This window comes from Phymastichus coffea, unplaced genomic scaffold (genome assembly GCF_024137745.1).
Source record: "Phymastichus coffea isolate CEN01 unplaced genomic scaffold, Cenicafe_Pcof_1.1 PCOF00170, whole genome shotgun sequence".
In the NCBI taxonomy this organism is placed as follows: Eukaryota; Metazoa; Arthropoda; class Insecta; order Hymenoptera; family Eulophidae; genus Phymastichus; species Phymastichus coffea.
This window is the reverse complement of record NW_026706981.1, coordinates 286797-308745: the sequence shown is the minus strand read 5'-3', so window position 1 is coordinate 308745 and position 21949 is coordinate 286797. Positions and strand designations below refer to the sequence as shown.

Sequence of the window (21949 nt, the reverse complement as noted above, 5' to 3'; positions counted from 1 at the left end):
ACGGGAAAGCTGTTTCGAGTCATTGCGACTGCGGATTAAAGATGATCAGTGACTCATTATTTTTGTCAGTAAAAAATAAATGTAAATAATTCTTTAACCAGATGTAAAAGCTTCGCGTTACTAATGATTATGTCATCTACTGTAAGAGTAATTTACATTTTCGCACGCGTTTGTACATAGGCTCAGCTGTTATCATTTTGACAAATATTATCTAAAAATAAATTTACTATAATAAAATTTGTATATATAATAAAGATGAAACGAGTGTTTTACTTTATTTCAAGACGGAAAGCAGGAGTAAAGGATAGGGAAGCATAAAATGGCAGTAACGTCCAATGTTTTTTTTTCGAATGTACACCTTTATTAAACAAATACACTTGACGTCTTAGTTATTATTTATAATATGTCATTAAGATAGTATTCTTTTAATATTCCTAGCATGTGCAATGTGTGTACGCGCATGTGTGGATATCTCTGGTCTCGCATCGCTATTACTAAAACAAATCTCAATGAACAACCTCAGCTTAATTTTTTTCCGATCGATACAACTGTTTTGCTCGTCCCCTCAACAGGGATTAATATAATTTGACGTAATGATGCGTATAGGGTTGCGTTGGCTGTGCATAATGCTGTGTGCGCCACGAAACAAAAAGAATAAACAAACGCGCGTTGTGTAAGATCGCCGTCACATTCGTCTCTTTTTGAGCGCGAGAAGAGCGCTGCACTCTCTCTCTCTCTCTCTCTCTCTCTCTCTCTCTCTCTCTCTATCTCTCTCACCCCGTCTAACATTTCGCCTTGGTGTGAGTTTCCAAAGGTATAATAATACAATAATAAGCGTACAAAGTTGTACCTTGTATTCGTTTTACTTTATTATTATTCTTGCTGCTGATAACGATGTCGTTATATATATTCATACCAATGATAAAATTTGCTTGCATCTTAACTGTTAATGTTAGCTTTAAGATTATCTTTATTAGTTAACACACAAAATGTCCAAAACGATACTGGGAGGGAATCCATTTCAACTACGCTACGTACAGCTGTGTCATCTGTCTCTATCGCGCGCGCATTCGAACGCGAAATGAGCGCGGCGTGACCGAAGCAAAATTCACGCGCGCGCACGGCGTATTTATAGCCACGGTGAGCGGAAGGGAGAGAGAGAGAGAGAAAGAGAGAGAGGGAGAGCGCCGCTGTTGCAGCTTTTAGACGAGCCCTAATCTCCGCAGCCCCATTATCACGCGCCAGCATTGCGGCCCCACCGACGAAGGAGCCGGCTTCCTTTCTTTCTCTCCTGGCCGAGTCTGCTCCGCGACACCTACGCCTGACTCATCTCTCTCTCTCTCTCTCTCTCTCTCTCTCTCTCTCTCTCTCTCTCTCTCTTCTTTTTTCCTATTGTTACCTCGCTCCGTCTTTCACTTTGTTCGCGTTTAATATGCATAAAACATATCCATACAAACGGGGACGCGCGCGCGCGTAGTGCATGCATGTACCTTATCGTTTGCGTGTCCAACCGAGGGAACGAATTTCCGCGCTCGATACGATCCAACTCACCCGTGTGCACGGGAATCGGGAGTAACGATAAGTGGCGTTCAGCTGCTCACGGCAACGAAATCAACGACGCGGCGTGTTACCAAATCGATCCTGGCTTTTCGCGCGTAAGCGGCGGCCTCGTGTCCGCAGTGCACCCATGGCGAAATCGGGGCAGCGCGTCGCGGCACATCGAGGAGTGCGAGGAGAACTGCCAGCGATCGTTCAAAAATGCATTCCGGTTTTCTGTCCTTTGTCGCTGCCTAATGACGGGCGCTCCTCCTCGTCGTTGGATCGAGCTCGCTTTTCCTCTTCCTTCTAGAGAGAGAGAGAGAGAGAGAGAGAGAGAGAGAGACAGAGACAGAGAGGATGGAGAGAGTCTCGTTCCGTTTCCTTCTCCACGCGCACAGAAGTTCCTTCGCTTTCGCTCTTTATTTATTTATTTATTTTTTATTCATTATGCGCCTATATATAATATACATATACTTTTTATATACGTTGCTTTGTTCTCTCGCGGATTTGCGTGGCTTTTCATTAATAAAGTTAATTAAGTACGGAGTCGCGCTCTCGAGGCGAAATAAAAGTGGAGCTGATCGAGAGATGCGGTAAGAAAGAAGAGAGAGAAGCAGCGTTCTCGTACGAAATGTCGGGCGGAAGGGGGGCATGGTGTATCCTCTTCGCTCGATGCAGCGTGAGTGCGGCGATTAATTAAAAAAAAGCTTACACGCGTGAAAAGTGGCCGGGTATGCAGGCAAGACAACTATGCAAGTCCACGATAGTGGGGGGGGGGGGGGGAGGCGTACGTTTTCGTGCGCGTAAGCTCTTTAAAGGAAAAAGAACACAGGCAGACACACCGCGGGCGGAGGCGAAAAGAGCCGGGGCCGAAAACGCTGCTCGGAACTGACTCGCGCCGTCGTCGCGGTCGTGCAGCGCGGCAGGCGCGCCGAAAACAACGAAGAAGACGCGGGAGGCGAAGAAGCAACAACGCGGTAAAATGGCGAACGCGTTCGCGCGCTCCGCGTCGTCGCGCGCTGCCAGTTCTCGGCGGCGGCGATCAATCGCGCACGGGGCGAGGGGTGTGTTACACAGGGCCGTTCGCTCGATCCTTAATCGTTAATCTCTCGTGCAAAATTCGCGCTTCGTCTTTAGTCTCTTTCACCGTTCGTTCACGCGCGCCGCCAAGCTCTCGCGCTTGGGTCCTTATCCAATTTTTTTTTCTTTTTTATAAAAATGATATGATATGCACGTTCAAAAATAAATTGTCGTTATAGTCCCTATACGAAATACATATTCAAATATTCAGTTCCTAAGTATTTGATCGATATTTCTATCTCTTTTTTTTTTCTTTTAAACTTCTCCCTAAAAATACATATACATACACGTGAATTAGGACTCGGCAGTACTTGTGTATATTCGTGCTTTTATTTTATTTTATTTTATTTTGTTCCTCGTCCACATGGGAGATGCATCATTACGTGCGTACCGATGCGTACTCTATTCGTCGAATCTCGCGAGAATCTCGCCGCGCGATCATCGGACACCGATCGCGCAGCAAAGTCCGTACATCAAATACTGCCTGATAAATACACACGTTTCGTTACATTACGTTTTTTTTTTCACCTTTTTCACTTTTCCCCCGTTATTTGTTCTTTAGATTCCCACGGCAAGCGGGATAGAGCTTTGCGAAACCCCGCTAAACGTAGTGATTATCAAAAAACCGGGTTTTCGGGTGTGATATCTCGATGAGCAGGGGCGGGAGATGGGGCGAAGAGGGAAGCAAAGAGGCAGGATCAAAACACGCATGTAAAAAAATAACAACGAATTACAATTAGTCCCAGGCCCTACGTACGTAGTCTGCACAACTGATTGCACTACCACGAAGAAACACATCCTCTTTGCCGAGTGCAAAGTATATAATTGACACGCGCGCTCCTTGGATACACGTACACCTATAAACGCGTGTAAACGTAATGTATATTCGACTTCCGTGCCGCGCGTAAATACATGCGCCTCCTTCTCTCACGATATGATTAATTTAATTCCTTGTCGCTTACACCGAAATACGTAATATAACACATACTAATATGGCCGCTTCCCGTTCAAGAAATGAATGAAAGAAACGATTTGAAAGGAAAAACAAAAAAAAATATTTCTCGAGGAAAGAAAGAAAAGAGAGACAATATTAACGTGTAATAGCTCCTCTGACCAAATTCTAAAGACAATTGGAAGATGTCAGGAAGAAGCAAGATCGAAGTTATTGCAGAATTGGCGGGGTGTAACCCGTCGTCGAGCGGCACGGGGACGACCATTTATTTTCGGATCTCGCGTCGCTCGACGCTCCCTCGAAATAGCAGAAAAGCACTTCCGAGCTTTAAAACAACTGTTGTTTTCCTGTCCTCTCCTCTCAATTACACAACTCGTGATTTTTTTTAATTATTTTTTTTACTATTTTTTCCACTTGATTTTTACCTTTAACAAAAGAAAGCTTAGAGATCATAGAGTACAAATCCGACGATGTCCGGAGGCGACAAAATGCAAAAACGTAAAAGCTTATCTCTGTATAATAGTACGCTGCTATATAACATTACTTGAGAGATTTGTCATTTATTTATTATATTTGAAGCCTACGTACTCAATAGTATTAATTAAATGTTTCCAACAGCGTCTCTTTCTCAGATACCATTAGTACCAGTAGCGATATTTTTTCTTTATATATATATATATATATATGTATGTATATGTGTGTATATATATATGTATATGTATATTTAGGATTGCCGAAATATCACGTAGTATCCTTCTTTACAAATTTATCATAGAAATAGATCGACGCCACATATCATTTGGAGATTTTTGTGGATTGTTTCAAGACCACAAATTTTTTCCTTCGATCCGATGAAAGTATGAATTTATTTTTTAATTATTGGACAGCACTTGAAAATTCTGGAAAAACTTTTTGAAACAGGAACTACCATAGTTACTGCTGGAACAAACACTTTTTTATTCGGATCTAATGATGACCTGGAAGCAATGCGCAAAAACCACCGGATCACGTGGCATCGATTTATCTCTATGATGGGTTTACGAAGAAGGATACTCCATGATATTTGAGAAATTTCAAATACATACATATATATACATATATATATAATATGTGAGCATTTTGAAAGATAATGAAAGCGTCTTAAAATCAATCTCTGCTATTCTACTATATAATAATATTCTTGAGGTTAATTAAAGCATTGTTTCAACACAAGGCTGACAGTAGGTGAGAGTCGCGATTGTTTTTGGTATTCATTTTAGTAAAAGTCATGTTGTGCATTTAAAAGTCTTAAGTATCTTACCAACAATACTCAAAAAATGTATTCTTTTGTCATACAAATGTGTGATGAACCAAACGACTGATATATATATTTTATGACTTTGTTTTTTTTTACTTTTTTTCATGCGTTTATTATTAAATATCTAGTCTCAATCTACTCGACTGCATTCCATTTTTATATTGAGCTTTGCAAGCATATTCCAACATCGAAAAATTTTGTCATCGCCGTCGGGACCATCGGAATCGTTCGTACAAATTGTCCCGACTGCGTCTAAATAGGTTTTCCCTTCTTTTTATTTATTACTGAATGCGTGTGCTTTTGTGTATATGTGTGTGAAAATAGAATCGAAGAATAGTACATCCGCATACCTCGACAACCACTGTTGTTAAGAACGTTACCGTATGTAGAAAGAGTTTTTTTTTTCTCAATTATTAGATAAAGCGTCCCGCACTCTTACAGACTTAAGTCGTTCTTAATTTTCTCTGTCTTACTTTTCTTCATTCTCTCATTCTTTCTTTCGCTCTGTCTCTTTTTTTTTTACTTTTAAGCAGCACACCGCCGATTCGCTGATGCCCTGGTACTAGAAACTCAATCTAAAGGGGACGGATATAATGTGACACTTCAACCTACCTGCAAGAACACACATTTCACCTACTACGTGCTTGACTCTAAAAGACCGAGCGCTTTTTGGAGGTGTCCTATATAGGAAGGATATGAAGTCTCTGGAGCCAAATTCAAAAGTTTGCCGATTTCTGCCAACTTTACTTTTACGAGCCCTTGAAATATTCGAGACAAGGCCGCTACAGTTGCTGCTGCTGCTGCTGCTGCTGCTGCTGCTGCTGACGCTTCAACTCCGTCTAGCTGCCTTTGCTGATCTTAAAGTGGATGAATTTGCGTGGAGAAGCTTCATGATGCCTATATTAAAAAATGCAAACACTGCGTCAAAGCTCTGTGCGCGTTCAACGTCAGCCAATCAAATTTTGAAACGACCGACACTTTTTCTCAACGCGATCGCGCGAGCTTTTGAGCCATTGAGCTCTGGAGCGCACGCGGGCGCTTAGAAAATTACATTTCGTCGGAATTGCGCGCGAGCTCCCGGCCCGGATTTTCATTTGGAGCTCGGAGAGAAGCAAAAATAGAAAGAAAAACTTGAACTCGGAAGCAGCTCGCTCGGTCAACTTCATCCATTTCTCGCGCGCCGAAGCCATTTTTCAGGGGTAATATTTGCACAGATTTCTCAAGCGCGGAGTAAGCGGAGCGTCGGGCGATCGCTCAAAGCGCCTCGTTAATGACTTCTGGTGTATTTTCCGCTAAGCTCCTTATCCCGATCGCTGATGTAGCTTGTCTTGATCGCCCATAAAGTGATCTTTGCCCTCGATCCCTCGTCAATTCGAACGAATTGGGGGCCTCCGTACGCCGATAGTTAAGCACGTGTCATTAAAACCGACAAATAAGCAATGCGGAAGTTTGCGCGGGATCGATTAATACGTGATTTATTAATGCGATGTCGGAGGAATCGCGCGAGAGCGCGGCGCGAATCGATGGAGCTTGAGAGCGCGTGGGAAGGAGCGAGACGCACCTTGTTCCTTGTTCGGTGCTTGGTGTGGCGGCTGGGGAGCGGAGGCGGCGGGGTGGGCGCTTAAACGTTGGGATGATCCCACTCGTAGTCGGGGCTATGGCTACGCCCGAGTCTGCGCCCGCTGCTGACGTCGCACTCGTTCTCGCAGTCACTGGTGTCGATGTCGTCGTCCCTGAAGCTGCCGTCCTCCGAGTCGCTGCTCGCCGAGTCGTCGAGCTCGTCGTCGCGCCGGCCCGCCACCGTCTCCTGCTCGTTTAGCCTGTCCATCGGGTTGACCGTGATGGCCAAGGCCGAGTCGTCCCACGCCATCTCGGTCTCAGCCGCCAGCTCCTCGCCGGCCGAGCGTCGCCGCTTATTGGCGCCTGCAACACATCGATAGGTCAGCTCCGCTGCCTCGGCGGCTCGCAGGGCTGCTCGAGCGGCCTTGCGTGGAAATGCCAGCGCGAGACGGCCGCAAAGGCACGATTTCGAGTACCGGCGAGGGGCGAGAGCGCTATAAAAAGCCCAGCCCGCGACCGGCTCTATCAATGAACAATGACGTGGATCGATACTTTAAAACATTGAGCAACGCTCCCGCCGCGATACCCGCCGCGATACCCGCCGCTGGCAACAATGATGAGCCACACGCGCATACGCTCGACCCACTTTCAAACGCTCTGTAAGCGTATCGACAGGTCTGTCGTACCTCGGACGCGAGCCGCTCCTACGACGACCATGAGCAGGAGGAAGCCGATGCAGCAGGCGGCCACGATGGTGACGGCGTGACTGCCGGCGGCGGCGGCGGCGCGGCCGTCGCGCAGCTGAGTCGTCGCGTACTCCTCGGTGAGCTCGGCGTGGTGGGGCGACAGTTGCGAGTGCCCTGGCTGCGGCTCTACGATCCTCGCCATCGGGATGTCGTTGGCCATGTGGGCGCTGGTCGAGCGAGGCAGCTCCGTCGTGCTCTTCTCCTTCGGGTGGATCACCGCCAGCGTCTGCACGTATTCGTTGCTCGCGAATCTACCGCTGCAGACAGGCAAGGGAACAGGGTGGTCAGCGTGGCTCGCCGGGCTCGTCGACGGTGTCGCGCGCGACGCGACCAACCTGAGCTCGGAGCAGGTGAGCTTGAAGACGCGGTCGAGATAGTAGGCTGGCTTGCGATTGGTGTAGGTGATGAAGTGGATGATCTGCTGGTAGTTGTGGGGCGTGTCGGCGCCGCTGAGGACCACGCCGTCGCGGTCGACCCGCGCGCTGATCAGGTGGAAGCGGCGCAGTGTGTCGCCGGGCAGACTGAGGCTCTCGTGGTCGGGGTTCAGGCTGGGGTAGACGCTGACGGCGCAGGCGTCGAGGCGCGTAGCGCTGCCGGCCGTCACGCGCGCGTCCGGGAAGACGCGCACGCCCGCGCGGAAGTCGCCGTACTCGCGCGCCACGTAGCCCGTGCCTGCAACGACAAGCGAGCGGGTAATGCAGCGCCCATCGACTGGCCGCTGGCGGGGCAGTCACGGTGACGCACCGTTGACGCTGATGCCGGGGCGGGGCGGCGGCAGCACGAACACGTAGGACTGCACCGAGGGCACGCTGAGCGGCCGATCCTCTCGGCCCTCGCAGATGACGGTGGTGTCGAGGCGGAAGTTGCGGCGGCCCGGGGTGGGGAAGCGACGCGAGTTGGTGTAGCCGATGCGGCGCAGCAGCGTCTCCACGTTGGTCTTGTTGTCGCCGTCGATGCGCAGCTCGGTCAGATCGGAGTTGGTCAGCAGCTGGGTGCCCGGCTGCAGCAGCTCCATCGACGGCACGTGGATGCCCTCCTGACAGTGGCGCAGACAGCTGAGCACATCGGGCTTCTCGTTTCTACCAACGAGTACCGAGAGGCCGGCCAGGTAGCCCCGGAAGTGGTGCTTGGTCTTGTTGTCCGAGCCCTGCCAGCAGGCGCCCACCACCAGCGTGGTGTTGATGCCCTTGGCCGGGTGCAGCGGCCAGTCGTCGATGATCTCGGGGTTCATCTTGTCGGCGTGCCACTCCTCGCCGTCGACGAACAGCGAGACGCGCGGGAAGTTGACCTGGATGGCGTAGTGGTGCCAGCGGTCGTCGCACACCTGCGTCAACTTCCAGCGCCACTCGGCCGGCCGAAACATGTCGGGGTCACCCTCGGTGAAATCACGCCGCAGCAGCAAGATCAGTCGGCAGTTGCGGATGAATAGCGCATAGTGGTGGCGGTTCATCTCTGCGGATAGACGAAAATTCTGGTTATTTGGCTCGAGATTATCGCACAACTACATTCTCGTTGCTCGTTTTAGGCACAGTTCCGCTCGTTTCGAGTTCGTTAAAAAGCCGTTTTTTACGCATCCAGATCTTCTCCTTCGATTCTCATCCCCGGCAGAGCAGTAATTGGCGTTCCGCGAAAACTGTCCGCGCACCGTATCGATCTCGTCATCGTCGCAGGTATTTCTGCACCGAAACTTGCCGTTCCGTCAACGATCGTTGCTGTCGAGTTTAATCACACGGCGCACAGCGAGTGCGCGCATCGCATTTATCGCGAGGCGCGACGCAGGCGCGGCCATTGTGTCGGCTTTTGGGGTCCGCGTGCCCGAGAGCATAGCGAAATATCGGCTTTAATTTGCGCGCGTATCACACCCTCGACGCGCCCCTTGCCATTCGAATTAATATATTTTCGGCCGGAGAGTATTGCCGTCGCTGTGCGTCGGCGCGGCCGAGCGCGAGCAGCGCTTCAAAAGCAGGGATTTCGAGTAATTAGAGGCCGCCGCGCGTTTCCCCGCGAAGAGCTCGGCGAATAATTACGGAAATATTTTTTGCGAAAATCCATCCATCGCACACGAGAGACGAGGAAAGTAGGAGAGGCCTTGATTTCTTTTGTCTCAACGCTCTCCCTCGACGCCCCCCTCCCCAGCGTCAGATATCTCATTGAGGCGGAAAAGTCGTCATTAAAAAAGTAAAAAAAGAAAGAAGAAAAAAAAAAACAACTCGCGAGTTCTCGTTATTTTTCCGTCAAAATTCAAGTGGCAGCTGCAGCGCTGCGGGACGATAGCATGGATATTTCATTTAGACCGAAAAAAAAACGGTGACTGCGACGCGTCGGGATTATACCGGTGGGCGGCTTTTACGGCTTTCTCGCGCGCGTCCCAATCATCCCATTGTCGCCCTAATGTAGAAATGGCTTCTGCGGATTTAGAAACTTGACGCGGTCTCGCGCGGATTTCCGATGGACTACAATGCCCGAATAATGCAAATCCTGCGGGGCGCGTACGGGCGGGCGTAGGGGGCCGAAGCCCGCCGCGTTGTCCGGACTCTTGGCCTCGGGCGGTCGACGCGTACTCGCGCGCGGAAGCCGCCGCGAGACGCGAGCCGCACGCCAGATTGCCAGATCGACGAGCGATTGGTGCATATACTGACTGTGGTCGTCGGCGGCGCAGAGGATGTGCTCCTTGACGTGGGGGTCCTGGCGAGGCCTGGGCCGGTGCTTCACCCAGACGCCCACGCTGAACTTCTGGGCGAGCGAGTGCTCGAGCACCTCGGCGGGCACGATGGCGGCCGAGCTGGCGCCGTCGAACTCGAAGATCTCGTCGGCCTCGCGGCCCTCGTCGCGCGACAGCGCGGCCGTCCAGGGCGCCGCGGGGCCCGGAGTGGGCAGCAGGTCCACGCTGTCCTTGGAGGCGCCGCACAGCTTGCGCTGGCTGCGCACCGTGTAGGTGTCGCGGTCGCAGCCCTTGCCGATGTGGTCGGTCACGAGGCTGAGGCTGGTGCGCAGGCTGTGCAGCTGGCAGGGCGCGTCGCACAGCTCCAGACGCGCCGACGGCAGCAGCGGCTGCGCCTCCACGCCCACGGCGTAGTCCACTCGCTCGGGCACTCCGCGCCAGCCCGGAGAGCACACCCTGTTGACCTTTTTAACGAGGCGCACACAACGACGGCGTTAGCAATCTCACCGTTGTGCCCCCCCCCCCCCCATGCCGCTGCCTTCCGATGGAAATGCGCAGCTGTCCAATCTGGCCACCCCCCGATCTCCCTCTCTTTCTCTCTCGCCGTCGCTCGCTTTCGTCGATCGACTCTGCTCTTTTCTCCTTCGTTTTGTCCGCCGCGTCGCGTAAATAGCGAGTCGGTCCGCGGACTGGACTCTGGTCCGGACGGCTCGATTTCCGGATCGTCGCGGTGGCCACTGGCCGACTCGTTGCCAGCTCGTCCGAGCACATAAATCCGCAGTTAATTGGACAGCGGCCGGCGGTGATTATCATAAACGTAACTTTTGGACAGGCCGCGCGATGACGAACGGCGGCGCGGCGCGTTTTTCGGGCTGATTAATGCGCGCCAACGGCAGCGCTCGACTGGTTTTCGCGAGGTCGATCGCGAGGCCGACGAGGCGCGGACTTTCGAGTCGCGCCTGAAGCCGATGCAAACGATCGATCGGCCGCGAGCAGCCCCGCGCGTCAGTGCGTCGCGAGCGTAATTCACGAGCGGTCCCGATCCCCCCTCGAACCAACTTACCGCGCAATGGGTTCCGACTCGCGCGAGTAAAGGGCCACTCGCGCTCGCGAGTCGGAGAGAGCGAGAGAGAGAGAGAGAGAGAGAGAGAGAGGCGACGCTGGTCGCGGGCGTCGGCGTACCTTGATGGTGACCATGGCAGGCGCAGACTGCTTCATGCCACAGTCGTAGGCGACCACGCTGAGGATGTAGTTGTGCGAGCGCTCGTAGTCGAGGGGCTCGGTGTTGCGGATGGCGCCCTCGTTGTCGATGACGAACGGCTGGTCGGCCGTCAGTATCTCGTACTTGCACACGTCGCCGTACTTGGGCGTGCAGTCGCGGTCCGACGCCTCCACTCGCACGATCTCCTCGTACAGCCTGCCCTCGTCCACCGTCGACACGTACGCCGGCTGCAGGAACTGCGGCGCGTACTCGTTCACGTCCACCACGGTGATGTGCACCGTCGCGCTGCAAACAAACGCGGCCACGCGTACAGTTCTCGAGGCTCGGCTGACGCGCGGCATTGTCGTCGCCGCGAGTGTTCTCGAGAAGCGCGCGGACCGCAAGCTCGCCCGTCGCCGCTCGAGACGTAACAAGGGCACGAGGCGCCGGTTATCAATTAAGAGGAAAAAAAGGCCTCCCCCCCCCCCCACCCTCCCGAGCGAAAGCACAGAATCCGTTGTTGCATAATGACTGGGCGTTGCGGGCGCGCGTAATTGAGGCGAACGATCGGCTTTCGAGGCACGCTTGAATCGTCGTAAACGCCGCCGGATGCTGAACCGACGAAAAAAGAATGCGGCCTTATATGGTGGCGCGGCTCGGCGTCGATTTTAATGCCTCAGCGCGATGTCATCGAGAGCAGGAGGGATTAGAGGCTCGCTCGAGATCAAAGAGAGAGAGAGAGAGAGAGAGAGACAAGAATCGACAGTGTTCGGGGTGGGGAGATGATTTAATCGATGAAAGGGACAAAGATTATAGGCTGATTGTAAAACTTGGAAAATTCATTAGAAAATTAGGTTCCTTCGCGCGCGCTCTCTCTCTCTCTCTCTCTCTCTCTCTCTCTCTCTCTTCTTTGGCTGCATACTCCAGGAAATTAATAAGCTGCTCGTAAAAGCCATGAAAAATTCGTTTTACGGGAGGAGGCTCGCTGAAATTGAATTTAACTCGCTGCCGTAGCTCGCGGGGCTTCTCTTACACCTTTTCTCTGCCGGCTCTTCCTCCCGCCCCACCCTCTCTCGTGCCTTTTCTTTCCGGGTGGCGCCGCGCATTAGCATACGTTGACACACTTTCAACCGACCCTACGAGCTTATTATCTGTTAACGCGAGTCGCGATACGAGCCGTGTAAGCCTCGTGTATCGAGCAAACTTGGATCGACGCCTCGTCCTTTCTTCGCCTTCCTCCGCGTCCCGTCTCGAGCGCCGTGGCGGATAAGCGAACGCGGGCGCCCACCGAGGCTAACGCGAGGAGTCGGCTCGTGAAAGCCGGCCGCGATCGATCGATCGGCGCGTCGGCGAGGCTCCGCGCGACCAATTTGCAAATCGGTTGTTGTCGCGCTAATCGAGAGACACTTGGCGCGCCGGCTCGACGCAATACCTGTTGCGCGGGCCCGCAGCGCCCCTCGGCCTAATTAGCCCGTGCGTTTTCTCCAGCGCGGGGCTCGACGAGCGACGGAGACCGAGCCTCTCGAATTTTGTTGGGCCGAGAGCCACCGGCGGCTCTTCGTATTCCAGCCGCCGCAGCTCGCGTCTAGCTGTCGAAGGGGGCGCAGGAGGGACGAGCCCCGAGGCCGCCATCCTACATACGCCAACTCTATTGAAATTCCAGCCGATAACAGGCGCTCGCGCCTATCCGCGACAGCGAGGCCTCGTATGTCTCGCGCTTGTCTGCGCGCCGGGTCGCTCGCGCGAATCTAGGCTGTCCGCGGAGCGCAGAGACGGCGCCGCGCGCGTTCGATTTCCGGCCTCGGATCCGAGCAACGGAGAGGAAACGAGCGAGAGGCAAAAAAATCAGAAGGGAGAAAAGGAACGAAGAGGAAAGGAGCGCGGGGCGCACGCGAGAGCGCCGGCCCGGCTCCCGCGCGCCTATCGATCGGCTCGTTCTCCTCCCCGATGTGTCCGCGGGAGAGCTTATATACTCACTTGTCAGATTGGGCGCCGTTGCAGGCGACGGCCGACACGTCGAACTTGTAATTGCGCCGCTTCTCGCAGTTGAGCACGTGGGTGGCGCGCAGCTCGGCCAGGTTGCTGCCCTCCTTGAGGACGATCTGGAAGGGCGCCTCGCCGTGGTGCTTGTTGGAGATGCGGAACATGCAGACCTTTACGCCGCCCAGCACGCGGATCTGCGGCGTCACCTCCACCAGCGACTCGTTCTCCTTCACCAGGCCGTGGTAGCCGCTCTCCAGGCTCTCCAGGTCCAGCCGCGGCACTGCAACGCACAACGCGACAACGCGTCAGTTCGTCGGTTCGCAAAGCTTGCCCCTTCGCGAGCGACACTCCCGACGTCGGACCTCGTTCGGGGCTGCATTCGGCTGCCACCACTCCACCGCGCTGCAGCTCCAAGGTCTGGCGTCAAAGATCGCCTCTCGCGGAGCGGCCTTGCATACGCGGGCGCGGGCGCATATCCGTTCGCAGATTTCTCCCCCCCCCCCCTCTCTCTCTCTCTCTTTCTGGCTGTCCGAAACTCGTTTCTCGCCGCGCGCCATTCTTTCGCTCGGCCGGCGCTCGGCGATGTTCGCCCGAACAAATTGGGCGCGTTCATCGCGCAACGGCCGTCGGAGGGGCAGGGGCGGCCAGACAATGGGGTCCGACGACGACGAGCGTCGACTCTTAACCCACATTCGCGGGGCCGAGCTCTCGGGAAGGACACTCGGGGCACCGTCGCGCGGCGACCCCGAGGCTCTGCTCGCACAATGCGCGCGAGATTAAATTCCGCGCGGCCAAATCCAGGCTCCGATTTACGAGCCGCCCCGCGCGGATTAATGGAACGGCGAATACCCGGCTCCGGTTTTTCGCGAGCGTAGTCAATGTTTCACGGTTGAGCTTAGCCGTGCGCTTGGCGAGCGTGAATCCGCGGCCGCGGTGGCGGCGCCTCTTTTGTCCGGCGCGCGCGAGCCTCACAGCCGAGAAATTGCCGGCGGAAAAGCGCCAATCGAGGCTCCGACTGCGACGGGACCGCAGTCGGCGCGAAGCCCCCCGCCCCCCCGCTCGCCGAGCTACGCGATGCGTCTCGACAATTAGGCCGCAATTCCCAATATCGCAGCCTCCGCCGCGCGCGCGGTCGACGAGCCGATGCACTACCCGTATACGTTCCCGATGACGAGGGGTGAAAGTAAATCGGGTTTGTCCCGATTCCCGCGACACGCGTCGGGGCCTTCGCAGGCTCCACGCACGAATTTTCCCCCAGCTCTCGCTTCTCTCTTCGGCAGCATCATCCACCGCCGACTTTCCAAGTTCCCTTCCGCTTCTTCTTTTTTTTTTATTTTATCCTCCTCTGCTTTCCTTTTCGCGCGGGCTTGATTATTCATGAGGGACGCGTTTACGAACGAAGCACTCGCGAATTGAAACTCAAACACATCGATCAGCGAGAGAGAGAGAGAGAGAGAAAGAGAGAGAGAGAGAGAGAGAGAGAGAGAGAGAGAGAAATTGGACGGGAACGCTGATTTGGTGGAAGCAAGCCAAGCGAGTGAAAAAACCAGCGAAATGCGCGCGCGAGCCCATCGATTTTTCCGTCGATTCGAGAGCTACTTGTTTACGGATAATGGACTCCGGAGTATCCGTCATTTCTCTCTCGCTAATTCTCTCACTCTCTCTCTGGGTTCCGCGCTCGTTTGCGTGGGAGAACGTTGCCGTGATTCGTCGGCTGGATGGCGTAACGCTGGAAAAGGCGAGAGAACGCATCGGTCAGTCATCCGTGATCCCATCGAACTCGTTTGTCGTCGGATCGGTCGCGATTGTCAGGCGTTGGCCGCGCAGCATTTGATAAACATTCCTGGCTGTATGTCGGAGAAAACAGGTGTGTGCGTGTGTCGCGAGCGCGGTGAAAGAGGGGAAAAAACAAGCGGACAGAGACGAAAGGAGAAAGAAAAGAAAGAGAAAGAGAGAGAGAGAGAAAGGCGGCCAGGTATCGTGTGCACAATACAGGTATACACGTCGCAGCACCGCAGGTCTACCGCAGCGTGCGACAGCGGCGGCTGCGATTTCAGAAAGGAAAAAAAAGGAGCAGCACAGCTGCGCTAAAAATCTCTCTCCTCCGGCACCTGCCGCCATCGGACAAAGGGCTCGACCTTCGCTCTCACCTACTACGCTCTGGCGCGTGGGTTCGAGAAAGCTCTCTCTTTCTCTACGCGCGTAAGGTGCTGCTAGTTTGCGGTCGATCGATCGCACCTTCATTTGCTCGGACAATTAGCAGCCGAAAGGAAAAACTGATTGCTCGAAAGAGGAAGGCAAAAAAAGCGCAACGAAAACGAGAATCCGAGACTCGAGGAGGAAGCTGAGATCTGCCTTATAAATAGACCGACGGAGAGTGTCGTCGAAAGTATGTATGTCTCTCTCCCTCCAGAAGCTCGCAACTCTCCGAAAGGATCGCAACAGCCGCACACGTAGGTGGACGCGCGTTGGTCTGGTGGAGTGTGCCGTGCCACCTCTGTGTGTGTGTGTGTGTGTGTGTCTCTCTCTCTCTCTCTCTCTCTCTACCAAGCCTTCTAGCTAGCTCGCTCGCTCGCTCGCTCGCTCGCCAACCAGCCAGCCAGCTCCGAAAAATCGAAGGCAGCGGAAATAAAGCTGATGAACGCGCGCGAGCGGCTGGAAAATCGATCGCACACACGTATAGGCAGACAGAGAGATAGAGAGCGGAGAGGCTCGGGTCGAGGCTGGTAGACTCACCTGTATGCTCGCTGTCGGCCCTCACCGCTGTGAGCAGCAGCAGGCCGACGCTCAGCAACGCGAGCAGCGACATTATGCCCTTACACTCGCGCGCGATAAGACAATTCCTCCGCCGCCGACACCAACGACTCGCAGTCTGCGCTCTCGGCGATGCTGCTGGCTCCGTATCTAGCAGCCGCGCATCGCCCTTCTGCCAAAGAGCTGCTCCACTCGCGCGCACTCTCCTCCGCACTTGTACTCCTCCGTACGGTTACGCGACTCGCTATCTCGGTGTGCGTATATCGACGTGCGCTCGTGTGTGTTCGTGTGTCAGAGTGTGGGTGAGAGAAGGAGACGATGCACAAGTGCGCTCTGCGGCTCTCGTCGTGCGACTGCCTGCTGGAGAGTCGGCGCAGCGCGGCGCACTCGCGCGACACCGAGCGCCACGAACGGCCGACTCTCGCGCCGCCGCCAGCAGCAATTGCACGCACGCACACCGACGCGCGCGCAACCGTGTGTGTCGCTTGCGCGCTGCCACTCCCGCGCGCTGGTATGCGTATACTCGGCTCGCGCACGCTCTGTCCGCGGCCTCGAGTCAATATTCGAGCCAGAGCCGAAGCTTCCGAGCGCTGGCGAGCCAGGCGCGGAATATTGCCGGCATCGATTCGGCAAAAAGACTCGCGTGCTTACCTGCGGTCCGTGCCGCACGCACGACTCGCGCCGTTGCTGCGATCGATGAAAAAGCCTTTGCCCGAGCACAAGCTCCTTCCTTGCTGTTAGCTTTTTTGCCGCATCCTTGCTCTCCGGTAGCACATGTTGCGCATCATGGCTCGCCCGGAGAGCAAATCGAACTTTGTGACTTTTCTCGTTTCGCGGACTAAGGAAATTGGCTCCCGGGGTGCGAGGGACACAGCCTATGAGAAAAATAAAAGCCTGCTGTTTCGTTACGCGCCTTGCGTGTCGTTTTATTTCATTTATTTTTTTATGCTTCCTCAGTGAAATTTGATTACATGTTTTCGCCTCAAGATTTATACACTTTCCTCGGAGAGCTGATCAGATATTCAAACCCGTGGTGCTGGGACCCCGAGAGATAAGTATCGGTTTAGCTGGACAACAAGAGGCACGTGGAAAAGACTCATAAGTCAGTCTTCAAACGCTTAGTAGAAAGAAAGTGAAAAAAAGCTAAAATAATCACACAAACCTTAATCAAACCAGTCACACACACATACACATACACACACACACACACACACACACAAAACATGCGTGCACATCTTCGTCGCTCTTAAAGCGGATAATTGAGCAGCACGTCCTGCCGAGCGAGCTCCAGCAACATGGGATCGTCGAAGAACTTATTAATCGACACGTCTTCGGATAGTCCCTTCCGGCGTCTCGTCTTCAGCATGAATTCGCGAGCCAGATGCGTGGCTGGCTGGGGCTCCAAGGGCCTGATCGTAATACTCTTGTCTAGCGGATCACCCGGCACAATCTGCCAGTGGTGGAACACCGACAAGCAGAATGCCTGGCCCTGGGTGTGGGTGCGAAGATCGGTCTCGAAACCGAAACTGTCAATCGCTGGGATAAAAGCTTTGATGGTGTAGAGCGGACTGCCAGGCACCGGCGCGTCCTGCGTTACGTGGCCTCGCCTTTTGGCCAGCACTGTGTACACAGCCGACACGCAGTCAGCGGGCGCCTGCACTTCCACGAACAGGTAAGGTTCCATGAGACGTGGTGTCGCCATGAGAAACGCCGAATAGGCGACCCGCCTCGCTGTTGGAATGATTTGACCACCTGAAAGCAATTTCGACCTTTTAACACTTTAGTGCAAACTTATTATCGTGGTATTCTGCGAATAGATGAATAAACGTGTAAATATGTGTTGATTGGATATTATACGCAAACATTAAAATACATTCAAGTCGTCAACATATCACAATCGTTCATCAAACTCTTAGAACAGAGTCAGTGTTAAATACTTACTATATAAGTGGGTTTTCCACGAATGTGAATTGTTAAATTGGCAGCGTTTCGTCTCATCGCGTGGAAGTAAAAAAAGATAGATACGTTCGAGACGCAAAGCTGCATAGTTTTATTTTGAGAAAGCTCCGCGTCCCTCTTTCTCTATTAATAACAACCGATTACTCGAAATAAATTTAGAATGACACGTCAATAAAACGTTCATCTATCAAGCAAAATTTTTACTCTGTTCAATAAGATAAACATTGATATTTTGCATGTCTATGAAATCGAAGTGGTAAAGTGCTTTATAGGATTAGATAAGATTACGTCAATTGTGTAAACAATTGCGTCGCTCCAATTCTTCAGTACTATAAATAAAAGAACAAGAAGATGCATCGTTTACCTCCACGATGAAGAGGCTCTTGCGCAATGACGGCGTCGAGAATCTTGAATTTGACATTTCTGATGGGCTCCTCGCAGAGAGGACCCTCTCGGGTACCCCACTGGAAGCCTTGCACGATTGCCTCGCGTGCGCTGTTCAGTAATGATTTATCCACCTCGGAAGGTAGCGTGTCGTCGACCAAAATATTTGGCCCTGTAGCGTCCGGTCCGAAAGCCCAGATACTACGAGCGGCCAACAGATCCCAATCGTATTTCTGCTGGAAGAACTCGCCGAGGCGCTTTCTGGAATAAAACGAGAACCGAGCGAGAAACGATTGCTTTACGACAGCAGCACCGCAGAGAGACAAACAAAAATAAAGAAGTCGACATCACTCACTTGTTCCACGTGATCTTCACCTGCTCCGACTCGATGTCCTCCGCAAGGCCACGTTCAAGGGGCTCCGCGATCATCGTTAGCTTGTTCTTCTTGTTGGGCGTTTCTGCGAAGCACTTCAGCGAAGACGTCTCGACGACCGTTTCCGCAAAGGCGACTACTGGATCGGCCACCTTGATATCGATCTCCGAGTACATCTTTCGCAGATCGTGCATGGCACAGTCAAGGTACAATTCGCCGGTGCCCATGATCACGTGCTCACCGCTCTCCTCGACCTTCGTCGTCAGCAGCGGATAACTCTTGTTCACTTTCCTCAAACCGTCAAGCATTTTCGGCAACTCCGACGGATTTACCGGCTCGACGGCGATCTTGATGACGCTCTGCGTGTTAAACTTGAGCGGCCTGAAGATGCACAAGTCGTCGCTGTCGACGAGGTCAGTGATCGTGCTGGTTTTGACGATAGCGCGGTCTATGCCCTCGATCAGAACCCAGTTACCTGCCGGCACCATGCTAAGCTCGATGTTGTACCTCGCCTCACTGACCCACAATCTACCCACGGTCATTACGCGCGAGTCCTCCTCGTCCTGGCGCGTGTAAGCTTCGCCGAGCACTCGCACTTTGTCGCCGGCGTTCAGGGTGCCGGACATCACGCGACCCAGAACTACAAACAACGTGCAATCGTCGGTCGGATACATCTTAGTGCTGTGTATCATGAGACGCCCGTCGGGATTGCAATCGGCCATGTCCTTTGCTAAGAGCGACTCAATCGGTCCTGTGTATATGTGCGACACTTTTGACAAAGCATTACTCTTCGGGTTGGGTATGTGGGAGACACACATGTCCACGAAACCACTCATATCACCAAGGAAACGCGTGCAGACCAGCCTCAGTAGTGGTCGGATATTCATTTTCATTTCCTCGGATGTCAGGCGAATTCCTAGCTCGTCAAGAACTGTTGAACAAACAATCAACTTGAATATACATTTAAGTACATATAACGTCATTATTTGAACATTTTTTAAATTAAATAACCATCGGGTAGAGTTGTGTCCACGTCACCAACGACTTGCGCAAAAATTTTGTACAATGGCTCCAAAATAAACTCAATAAAACTTCTCTGAGCAGTGTTGTGAGCTGGTTTCTTGGTAAACTTTCGTGACTTTGAGTTGAAATAAATATCTCCCCATAGGCGTTTCGCAAATTCATTGATATTCAACAAAGGGTAATCTCTTGCATAAAGCGCTGCAAATGATTTCAATGTGAAGCAAACATTGTATTCTGAACTAGCAAAACAAACATTTCCAATAGCTGGAGAAACAAACTGTGGATTCTCTGTATCCGAGTGTAGGGCTATTAGACTATTAATTTCCTCTATAATGTGACGTAATTTGTAATAAGCATCAAGAGGTGGAAGCTTTAGTTCGAGTATAAGTCTATCAATTTTGTTGATGCAAACAGTAAAGGCTAGCTTTTCTTGCAGTGCATGCTTCAAAAGCCTTTCTGTGTTCAACATGACACCTTCAGCTGCATCTACCAATAATACTGCTCCATCGGACAGACGAATAGCAGCTGTTGCTTCGTCAGAAAAATTAACATGTCCTGGAGTGTCAAATATGTTAAGGAGATAAGATTTAGATTTGACATCTGGCAAAACTAAAGTGACTGGCACTGCTTTTGTGGAAACGCCTCTCTGTTGTTCAGTAAATAACGTATCGGTCCATCTGTAATAATTATTAGAACAATTCAGTACCCTATCAAGTATGAGCTTAATAAAAGCTTATAAAAAAAATCTTACCTTAAAGGCTTCTCATCTGTAACTGAATGAATATATGGATGTGTTTGCCTGAGTAAACAATCCACTAATGTAGTTTTTCCATGGTGCAAATGTCCCAAAAGTACAACATTACGAATTAAATCTGGACAATCCATTAAATCTGCTAGATAATCTATATTATAAATAGTATCAGGAAGCTGTTGAGTTTTAATTTGAAATTTAGTCTTTTTCACTGGTTCAACTAATGGCTTGTCAAGAGGTTGAGCATCTTCTTCTTGTACTAACGTTTCAACCTATTAGATAAAAATGAAAATTACACCAAAATCTGGTAATGACAAATAGTCATAAAAAATATTAATGAAAAAGTGTTTACCTCTGGTCCATAGACTTCCAAAGCACTAGGATAGTACCTTTTATCTTCATGAAGTACAACTGCCATGGAATTTGACTCTCCAGCATCCTTATTTTCATCCTTATCCTCTTCAATTTCCTCATCAGAAGGTTCTCTGTCATCTGCATCATCACCAATGTTTCCATATTCATTTTCTTCCTCACTATCAGATGCTAATTCAGGACCGATATAATTTCCAAACTCATCATAGTAGTCAGGATCCATTTTGCCAATGAGTTATAATATTATCTGAAAAAGAAATTTTTTGTGAAACTATGATTGTTATTGTCCTGCACATAACCTCAAGAGTAAGATAAAAATTAAAAAGCTATGACACATAGGAAGGAAAAGATAAAACTTTAAAAATTAGTTTGGTATATAATTGTTTAACCAACCTGTTTAATTAGCTTACAATGCTAATCTTGATAGAGTACACTAAACGTCAATACAATAAAAACAAATACTGCAACGCAAACACGTTTCTTTTCATACCGGCGTGATGTATCATGTATATGTGGACGCTATGGTGGACGCACCTCTTGTAGTTACTTTTTAATTGGCTAGATGGAGCCTCTGCACATTTTAAAATTCACATCACATTGTTGAAATATTATTAAATGAAAAACGCTAAACTCTGGATATTCTTGTGCAATAAAATAGCGGTAAAATTGTATACACATATCCACATACTGTTATATAAAAATGTAGACTAAACAGTTTAATAGCATCAAAATCAAAATGTTATTGATGATTATTAGACGTGACAATGTAGATATTGTTACGACAGCGAAAGAAACGTTTGAACGATGATAATTTGTCCTAATAAAAGATGCAGTTTCCAGTGTAAAATTAATTTTTACATTTGCTCAATCGTTGAACGAAGTTTGTCGCTTTGTAGCTCACACGAGATATTGGAGAAATGATCGTTCCGCTGCAAAAGCGTCGATTTTTGCCAGATACCCGCTGCGTTTCGCGACGTGTGTTGAAGGCACGGCTCTCACGAGAGATGTCGCCACGAGCCTGGCTAGTAGGTGCTTGCGAAACTTGTAGCTCTGACTTGTCAAATGTAAGCTGTCGCAAATAAAATTTTTCGTGAAACTTGCGAACTTTTCCCTGAATCATAGCGATTGTAAAAAAAAAAATTGTCGTTCACGTTCCGCATTTCTACTTCCGTTTGCTTTCATTGAACGGCAATGGCATTGCCGACTAATGATCGAATAATCCGTTGTCGAGTTCACATGACTCCGACTCGGAGACCAAAACGATTGTCAGACATTGTTGAAGGTATCCAAGTTTCGACCGTTTAGCTTGTTGC

The 21949-nt window shown here is 51.2% G+C and overlaps 2 protein-coding genes across 2 annotated transcripts; both read right to left on the bottom strand.

Moving 5' to 3' along the window:
• Positions 1 to 349: 349 nt before the first annotated feature.
• Positions 350 to 16132, bottom strand: LOC131673192 (calsyntenin-1). Its single transcript, XM_058951001.1, has 9 exons — positions 15757 to 16132; positions 13015 to 13300; positions 11019 to 11343; positions 9814 to 10300; positions 7919 to 8626; positions 7510 to 7846; positions 7115 to 7431; positions 6430 to 6791; positions 350 to 5765 (listed from the first exon to the last, which is right to left on the bottom strand). The coding sequence occupies exons 1-8, from the start codon at positions 15827 to 15829 to the stop codon at positions 6490 to 6492; spliced, it is 2835 nt and encodes a 944-aa protein (XP_058806984.1). The 5' UTR covers positions 15830 to 16132; the 3' UTR covers positions 350 to 5765; positions 6430 to 6489.
• Positions 16133 to 16687: 555 nt separating this feature from the next.
• Positions 16688 to 21133, bottom strand: LOC131673188 (116 kDa U5 small nuclear ribonucleoprotein component). The gene is made up of 7 exons (XM_058950995.1): positions 21030 to 21133; positions 20617 to 20883; positions 20265 to 20536; positions 19502 to 20190; positions 18473 to 19421; positions 18098 to 18378; positions 16688 to 17526 (listed from the first exon to the last, which is right to left on the bottom strand). The coding sequence occupies exons 2-7, from the start codon at positions 20857 to 20859 to the stop codon at positions 17021 to 17023; spliced, it is 2940 nt and encodes a 979-aa protein (XP_058806978.1). The 5' UTR covers positions 20860 to 20883; positions 21030 to 21133; the 3' UTR covers positions 16688 to 17020.
• Between the last annotated feature and the right edge of the window lie 816 nt (positions 21134 to 21949).

What these genes read in the sequence shown, in the direction of transcription:
- LOC131673192 (XM_058951001.1), bottom strand. Translation starts at nt 15,829, where the DNA reads ATGTCGCTGCTCGCGTTGCTGAGCGTCGGCCTGCTGCTGCTCACAGCG. An exon ending in GGCCGACAGCGAGCATACAG is followed by an intron (nt 13,301 to 15,756) that starts GTGAGTCTACCA and finishes TGTGCGTTGCAG; the next exon opens with TGCCGCGGCTGGACCTGGAG. An exon ending in CTGCCATGGTCACCATCAAG is followed by an intron (nt 10,301 to 11,018) that starts GTACGCCGACGC and finishes CTCGTTAAAAAG; the next exon opens with GTCAACAGGGTGTGCTCTCC.
- LOC131673188 (XM_058950995.1), bottom strand. Translation starts at nt 20,859, where the DNA reads ATGGATCCTGACTACTATGATGAGTTTGGAAATTATATCGGTCCTGAA. An exon ending in TGGAAGTCTATGGACCAGAG is followed by an intron (nt 20,537 to 20,616) that starts GTAAACACTTTT and finishes TTTATCTAATAG; the next exon opens with GTTGAAACGTTAGTACAAGA. An exon ending in GGACACAACTCTACCCGATG is followed by an intron (nt 19,422 to 19,501) that starts GTTATTTAATTT and finishes TTTGTTCAACAG; the next exon opens with TTCTTGACGAGCTAGGAATT.